Consider the following 8,632-nt stretch of genomic DNA (forward strand, 5'->3'; position numbering starts at 1 on the left):
AATGACTGGTCAAAATGAATAGAAAGAGATTAGTATATAAATAATATAATCTATAGTACAAATTTTCTATTTTAAACTTTATTATATAAATAATGTAATCCATAGTATGATTTTTTTATTTTACATCCCATGCTACCGAACAAGGTTTTTTTTTAAGTTTTGATATTTCGGGGAAAACAAAAAAACCTAATGTAGGGGGTTCGTGGTTTTTTTTCAACGTCACACATTTCTGAATTCACTTTCTGCAGAGGGGGCAAAAGGGTAAAGTTCTTCTACCACCGAGCGAACCCCAGCACACCAGGTCCAGTGCCCAGCCTCCGTCCCTCTCCTTCCCTTACCTCGCCTCGTCTCCTCTCCTTGAGATCTCCAGGGTACGAGCGCATTCGCGATTTTGGCCGCCTCCGCCGCCGTCCGGGGAGATGGCGGGTCTGGGAAAGGCGATGTACGCGGTGGGGTTCTGGATCCGGGAGACTGGCCAGGCCCTCGACCGCCTGGGCTGCCGCCTGCAGGGCAAGTACTTCTTCCACGAGCAGAGTAAGTAACGCCGCGCTCCGGCACACCCTGTCCTCCTCTAAAATCACCCTCCCGTGTCCATCGATTAGCGGAGCACTGCGGGCGTAGAGGGGATTCGAGCGGCCGAAAGGATTGAGCGAATGGGGATTGCTGGGTAGGGTTAGTAGCGGTTAGGGAAATGTTATGTTTATGCGTCCGGCCCGTAAGTCCCCTATTCAAGAAGGGTAGCCTGGTTCACTCGAGTATTGTCTACAGTTTTGTGTTGTTAGCTTATTGCGCACTGATTTGAGCTGAAATGGACCTGCTCTTTTGTTCATTTTTTCACTGGTGTTGCACTGAGGCTGATGGTATTAAGTGTAAAAGAATTGATAAGATTGATGATTGAGTATGCCAACGATACCTTTACGAATTGTGGATCATTCTTTGGTAGCATTGGGTTTTGTAAGGTGGTGTGAAATTTGTAGGCCTAGAAGTACGCAGGATGTCAAATTGCTTTGTTGATCATTTCAGTGATGATATTAAGTTGAGTATCTATAGTACTATCCCTTGTTTGTGTATACCAGACAAGTTTGAAACTGGACAGAAAGTCTCTCTCCAAAATGTGAATATAGTACTATTACTCCCTCTATGGACTATGGGGTTTTATCAGGTCTTGTCAAAGTCTTTCTGTGTCAGAGAATGCGAATTGACCTGATTGTCTCCATTTAGACCTGTTTCTACGTAAGTAGATGTAGATCTGGTTCAGTGGCAGCATGGGAATGTTTATTTCATGAGTTGCTGGGACTTCAATAATAGATTTTCAAGAATACTCATCTCAAACTTATTCTTTTGGGAATCATTCAAGTGGAATTAAACCTTTTTAGGTTCTGTTAGTTTTCTGTTTTCTTCTTATTTTTCTACCTAATCTTGTATGTGCATGTTAGCTTCTTTGCACAGGAAAATACATTGTTAAACCAGATGATTTTGAGCAGTCTGCCATCTAGCTGGACCCTTGGAACCTCTCTTCAGCTATAACTCTTGTTGTAGAACCTATGATTTGAATCTAGGATGTTAGGGGCAGAACGATGCACATTCTCACCCCAGTAACCATGGAGCATGGTTGTCTTATTTCCTTCGTAGGAAATTCATCCACAAAAAATTTAAAGTCATACATTTTACCCCCTTTTTCTAAATGTCATTTTTGTATGAAGATGGTCCAACCGGTGTACCAATGAGCTAGGAGACTAGGACAGTTACCCGTTCATGGACAATTCTGGCTCTAATATAATAAGTAATAACTACCATTTTGGGGGGGGGGGGGGCTTATTGAGGAAACTGAAAGTACAAGAACTGTTTCCCATGGCATAATTTTGTCCTCTACTTATCTTGGAACTAGCTACTCTCACAGGGTGCTTCATGCTGCAAATATGTGGTGCATTGGGCTGGGCGGCTGGCTAAGAATCATATATGCTAAAAAATATTGCAAGTATGCCTAACTATGTATTGCAATATATAGTTTTAATGTATATTGAATGTTGATAACATGGTTATGCTACCTATAATGAAAGCATGCAGCAAGAACTCTGTGGAAAGAGGAATCCCATGATTTAATGGGTTTGCAATTGATATATCTGCCTTTAACTATTCTATCACGTGTCTTACTGTCACAATCCTGCCCGTGAGGGCGGGCTGTAAAGGATGCTGCTGACGTGGTGGAGGCCGATGGCTAGGGCTAGAGCGGCGGCGTGGTAGGCTTAGCGACGGTGACTAGGGCGTTGGTGCAGGGAGGGGAGAGGGCGGTGGCGGCAGGAGAGGGAGAGAGAGAGAGAGGCGCAGAGGGAGGGAGGAGCTTTCACTCTGTTTCTTCTTAGACTGAAATGGGTGCATCACACCTATATTTATAGTCCCTAGAGGACTTGTATCCCAAGCAAACTAGAGTCCAATTAGATTTAAACTTCTCTTTCCTAATAAACTAATCCTATTTCCTATACAATCTTTATTCTAATTTTCCATCTAAAAGTCACCTCTCCAGTTTTGGCCCTAACAGGGCATTTTGGCCGACCAGGGCCCTTCTTCGGGTTTTGCTGGGCTCAGCCAGGGGGCATATTAGGCCCGGTGACACTTACATTGGAGAAAATCTGGAGAATGCTTGTGCGCAGTATAATATGTTATATATCTTTTTGGTTTTGAATTTTTGCAACCACTAAGTCACTCAGATAAATTTGGTTCCCATGGCCCAAACTGGAATACTGGATCATGTGAAGAAAATCCTGTCATCTGCCATATGATGTCTTCTAGTGCTGTCTTTTCTTTTTCTTTTGGTCCGTTTTTCTAAGTCCATGGTCCCTTCCTACTGCCTTAAGAATTAGAATGCATATGCTCTCTTTTGTTCAATCTGGTTTTGCTTTTATTTTATGATTCTGTCTCCATAAGTAAGACTGCCATCATTTGTTTCATTCTAAAAGCATCATAAGATCATTATATTGTCATACGATGCACAAATATTACATAAGAAAACGCTAACATGACTGCCCTTCGGACCATTTCAGTTTCAAGGCATCGCACCATCATGAATATCTTTGACAAAACCCCTCATGTGCATAAAGACGCATTTGTTGCTCCAAGTGCATCCCTTATTGGCGATGTTCAAGTCGGGTCAGGAGCTTCCATTTGGTATGGGTGCGTCTTAAGAGGTTTGTGGTTCCTGTCCCAATGAGCATCATTTTGATTGTTTTATGCAAAAAGAAAAGCTGATTGGTGGGTACTTCTACACTGTGTATCTCCATATTGTACTCATCCGCTCATATCCTTCCATCCTAGTGAAAAGTTTTCCGGACAACTTTTGGTGACAAAAAAATCCATTATTTTTTATAACTGTGATATTGATGAATATGCAGTGTTGATGTTGGATAACAATTTTTGTTGCATCCAGTGGGATTTACTTCTAACGCAACAGTTTGGCCATATGCATATGCCCTTTGATCTTGTGTTGTGTTTTATCTTAATAGGGCTGGTTCAGAGGTGGGCATATGCCAGTAGTTGTGGAGTACACACTACACAGACTCAGTGTTCTGTTTTGTGCAAAATGAAGAGATTTGAAACACAATCAGTTCGTAGATAAGAGGAAAGGAGACATTTATGGACTGTTTAGTACTGAATACTTCTTCCCTTCAAAACTATAGGCCACTTTAGCTTTGTCCCAAGTTAAACTTATCTATTGTTGACTAAGGGCCTGTTTGTTTCTCTCCTAGATTATATAAGTTGGATTATGGTGGAAGGGTAGAAGGGTAAAATATCACTTTGGAACCACAAATAAGCTGAAATAAGCTAGCATTAGGTAGCTTATTTCAGCTTATTTGTGATCACAAAATGATATTTTACCCTTCTATCATCTGCCTTCCACCATAATCCAACTTATATAATCTATGAGGAAAACAAACAGGACCTAAGTTTATCGAAAAAATTTACCACTATCTATAACATCAGGATAATTTCGTTAAAATCATGGTTATTAAAGCGGTAAAACGTTAAAACGTTATGAACCACCTTTTCAACATTTAAACATCTTTTCAGACTTGAATTAAAATTTCAAATATAGAATATGTATATGTTCATACATAAGTTGAGTACTTGAGTTCACAAAACAAATAGCATAAAAGGAAACAGATCAAGTTCAACTACACAAGTCTATGCAATTACGCAACATGCAAGTTACAACTTGCATCTAGGATCAGTAATTATCATCCAACTCATCAATATCAAGAGCATGAGCAGCTGGGTGATTCACTGTCTTCTCTGGAAGCGTGTAACTTGATGGCTGCATGCAACACTGGCTACTAGAGGAGCTGGCTGGCAGCGTCGTGGCGGGCCTGGCGGCACTGGACTGCTGGAGGATGGAGGGAGGAGGAGGAGAGGAGGGAGACAGTCGGCGCTGGATGGCTAGACGCTGGATCGATGGCGGACAACGGTGGACGGCTGGAGCGGGCGGCGCTGCAGGAGAGGGAGGCGGTTGGCGGCGCTAGGAGGAGCTGGAGAGGAGGGAGGCGGGGGGCGGCTAGCAGGAGCTGGAGAAGAGGCGGGAGGCAGCGCTACCAGGAGCTGGAGAGGAGGGAGGCGGGCAGCGGGCAGCGCAGCACAGCATGGTGAGAAGGAGGCTGTCTTGTCCTAGGTTTTTTGGGCCTTTGTGAGGCCCAACAGGCTAAAACGTCTGAAACACACCTAAAACATTTGAAAATGATTAAACGATGTTTAATGGACTTTTAAATGCGATTAACGGACGTTCTACGTGATTTTGTTAAAACGCCCGGACGTTCTACACCTTACACGTTTTAGCGTTTAAACGACGTTTTAATAACAGTGGTTAAAATGGTGCACATATTTGAACTTGTAGATAAGCTAAAGTGTACTATAATTTGGAACAGATGGAGTAGCTAATTTGCAGAGTAGATATCTAGTACTGGACTAATTCGCTATTCATATTTTTTTCCTTGTCATAGTCTTTTATTTTGTATTTTGATCTTCCAAGTTATATTTGCTATCAACAAGTCTATGACTTCAATTTCAGGGGATGCAAACATCATACAAATTGGATCTGGGACCAATATACAAGACAATTCTCTTATACATGTGGCTAAATCTAATCTAAGTGGGAAGGTCTTTCCAACAACCATTGGTAATAACGTCACAGTAGGTAAATGCCTCGAGAAATGTCTTTAATTCTTGCAGTCCCGTATTGGCACAATTCTTTTGATCAGTTAGGATCTGATTACACCACAACTGAAGACAGTAAATTCCATTTGGCATAATTTGCTCTGTATGGCCGAGCTAGAGCACTTTAAAACAGTTCACCGAGGAAAAAAATGTACTAAAGTTAACATTTCCAACTCTGTTTGGCAGGTCATAGTGCTGTGTTACAAGGATGCACGGTTGAGGATGAGGCTTTTGTTGGCATTGGGGCAACCCTATTAGATGGTGTTGTTGTTGAAAAGCACGGAATGGTGGCTGCTGGAGCCCTCGTACGACAGAATACTAGGATCCCTTGTGGAGAGGTTGAGCACACTTCCTCAACTGTCCTTTGCTTTGGGTTCTTAATTAAGCCGTCTCAAGCACCTTTACCTTTTTTATTTCATCGACTAGTTTCACCAAGACAGGGTTTTCTTGTGATGATGGAACCCCAATGACACAGACTGCATCGAGCACTAAATTATTGTTCTTCGGTGTCTAATACATTTCCATGTGGCATACATATTTACAGGCCTTGTGCAGTGGTGACTGATGAGAGAGCTGTCTCACTGGGTCGCAGGTTCGAAGCAGTCTCTCCCCATTTACGGGGAGAAGACTTGCCTCCGTTTATGCCTTCATTGGATCCCACTCATGTGGGAACCTCGGGCACTGGGTCTGCCCTTTATACATATTTATAGTGTCCATGAGTGGGAAGTGGAACAATAATATGCTCTAGAGGCCTTGTTTTGTATCTTATTTCTGCATGATTTCATGACTATGCTTTGTTGGATTTAGGTATGGGGAGGGAACCCTGCCAAATTTCTGAGGAAGCTCACAGATGACGAGATCAGTTTCATTGCGGAATCAGCTGCCAACTATTCCAATCTGTCCAAGGTCCATGCTGCTGAGAATGCCAAACCTCTTGAAAAGATCGAGTTTGAGAAGGTGTTGGGCAAGAAGTTTGCTCACCAGGATGAGTATGATTCCTCGATTGGCGTCGCTGAAGGGGCACCACCAGAGCTCACGTCCCCAAATCCAGCCCAATGAACCTCTGTTTCTGTTTTCTCTTTGGCGCCTTAATCATTTTCTGTTGGACAGTGCTGGATCGTTGATCGGGGTACTGTTCCATGACACTGGTGGTTTATGTTTACTTTTCCTCCCCAATAATCTTGGGTCGAGCGATGTTATAAAGCTGGCCATGCACTTCTTCCAGATTCTGTATTCGGCATGTTTAAGATGTGCTCCCTTGAAAGACAGACCCCAAATAGACAGAAATGCATTGTTTTTACAGGTAACATGCACTGAACTACTTTGTTTCATAACCTCTGAAGGGTAGTTTTAGCACCGTCCATATTGGTCATGAGTTCTGAACTATGCTTTCTTGCCCGGCGTGTATGAACCATCTTTATAAAATCTCTTAAGCACACATTCCTCCTATGAAATGATTGATACTGGATTGACACAGAATGTCTTCCCTAGTGTATCCCTGCTACCCTTGTGGACATCCTTAAACAGTATGAGAGGAAACATCACGTTTGCAATCAACTATTACCATTGTTGGATTGAAACTCAGTGCTTGTTTGAATAAACCTATTTGGCGTTGTGGATCGGAGTGGATTCAAGCTGTGTGCATCTCCAATAGCTCCTCCAATGGCAACAACGCAACTCTCCCAACAGCTCCCTCAATGCATGTCTCCTAATAAGGTGCTAATGGAGATCGTTGGGGAAGATGTTGCAGGTAGATGCCTAGATCTGATCAAACGCCAGGTCTGATAGAGCTGGAGAATGTTAGGTTAAAACCTTTGGCCAAAGATTGTCGAGACATATTGGTGGTTAGGCTATTTCTTACATTTTTCCAAAACCATGATCCCATGCTCTGGTCTAGTTGCAGGGATTCTCCCAGGCTTTTTCTTTTTTTTATAGTAAAAGTTTTAAAATTATATACTTCGGAACTGAAACATTGCAGAAATGAGTGCATGCCGCCTTACCATGAGCGGCAGTGACTCAAATGAGAATATTTTTGCACCGAGGGCCCTGGAGGATCTGCCGTCCGACAGAGGGGCGGTAGGTACTCATGTTTTTTTATTATTAAATACCTCGTTTTAAAACATTAGTCATTTTAGCTTTTAATTTTTATATTATATTTAATTTGATAATGATAAATTTAGACAGATATATAAAATAAATATATTAATTATTGTACGAATCAACTAAAAGTTAAAACAAATTTTATTTTGGAACAGGAGTAAGATGTTTAATATATTTTATATAAAAAACATATTAGAGACGGTCTGATATAAATTATTTTTAGAGTACGACCAATTATACTATACAGAGAAGATTACATATAATTATAATATAAACTATTCTATTTTATAGAGGCTCGACCTATATTTAGTTTCGCAAGTTAAAATCGTGATACAGATCATGTACGATATCCGCGTGATTGGTTTACAGTGTCCACCCAGCCAGCTCGTCCGTAGCCCGGCTGGCTGGATACGGAGATTTCTGGCGTACAAGCTCATGCAACCATATAATGTCAAAATAATTTATTTTGTATTTACTCATGCAGTCCACTCCTCTCACATACAGGTAAACAAACATATGCTCAACCAAAGTCAACGTATGAAATGGTCCAGAATAAGACTATGCGGCCAACCAATCATATGATATATGTCGTTGTCTGCTTATTGTTAATTTGACGTGTTAGTGAGGAGTGCAACCATAATTCCCAGGTGATCACGACCTACTTTTCAGCAAGTTTCATAAGTTGTACTACCTCTTTTTTCTAAATTAAATTATTTAAGGTTCAACTAAGTTTGTTCAAAACAATATCGATGACTTGGTATTTTCAAGATGGAGGGAGTACACACTATTGAACTCAACGTGCATTGGCCGACAAAGCGGGAAAGCTAGACAATGCACTAAAGTGTATTACTAGCTAGCATTATGTCCATTAGAGCAAAGTCCACTCAACTCTTGCACACATAAATGATGAGTTGGCTGAAGTTTACCTAATAAATGACATCCATACAATCTAATCCATTCTCTTGTTATATTACTCCTTCATTTCAAAGTTATGGTTTGGTAGAAGCATATATCAATTTATCAAGCGCTCAATAAATTTATCAGTACATCATGATTGTGGTTGTCTTAAGCCAATCATTTCAAACTTCTATTACAAGCATTTATTTTATCTTTTTATATATTGATAAATTTGGATGTTTATAAATATTATTATTGTGCAATTTTTAAAATACAATTTATAGATTTTTTCTTTGCTACGTTTTCTATAAAAAAATAGTTGTGTTTACCAAAATTATACCTTTATCTAGTTTTCTATATAAAATAATATTAGTTCAATGCAATATCGATAGAGCATTATGTCTACAATACTAGTACTTTATCTATGAAACGG

The 8,632-nt window shown here is 40.7% G+C and overlaps 1 protein-coding gene across 3 annotated transcripts; it reads left to right on the top strand.

The window, feature by feature from the left end:
• The first annotated feature begins 213 nt into the window (after positions 1-213).
• Positions 214-6,536, top strand: LOC100217184 (Gamma carbonic anhydrase 1 mitochondrial). 3 transcript variants are annotated; one of them, XM_008674078.3, is made up of 5 exons: positions 214-534; positions 3,042-3,185; positions 5,057-5,182; positions 5,389-5,540; positions 6,010-6,536. In XM_008674078.3, exons 1-5 carry the CDS (start codon positions 420-422, stop codon positions 6,259-6,261), a joined length of 789 nt encoding a protein of 262 aa, XP_008672300.1. In that variant the 5' UTR covers positions 214-419; the 3' UTR covers positions 6,262-6,536.
• Positions 6,537-8,632: the final 2,096 nt, after the last annotated feature.

The sequence above is a fragment of the Zea mays genome, chromosome 3, assembly GCF_902167145.1.
Source record: "Zea mays cultivar B73 chromosome 3, Zm-B73-REFERENCE-NAM-5.0, whole genome shotgun sequence".
Classification (NCBI taxonomy): domain Eukaryota; kingdom Viridiplantae; phylum Streptophyta; class Magnoliopsida; order Poales; family Poaceae; genus Zea; species Zea mays.

Bases quoted from the DNA above. Each gene is read 5' to 3' on its own strand.
- LOC100217184 (XM_008674078.3), top strand. From the start codon at position 420: ATGGCGGGTCTGGGAAAGGCGATGTACGCGGTGGGGTTCTGGATCCGG. The intron at 535-3,041 runs GTAAGTAACGCC...GGACCATTTCAG, and splicing joins GTACTTCTTCCACGAGCAGA to TTTCAAGGCATCGCACCATC. The intron at 3,186-5,056 runs GTTTGTGGTTCC...CTTCAATTTCAG, and splicing joins GTATGGGTGCGTCTTAAGAG to GGGATGCAAACATCATACAA.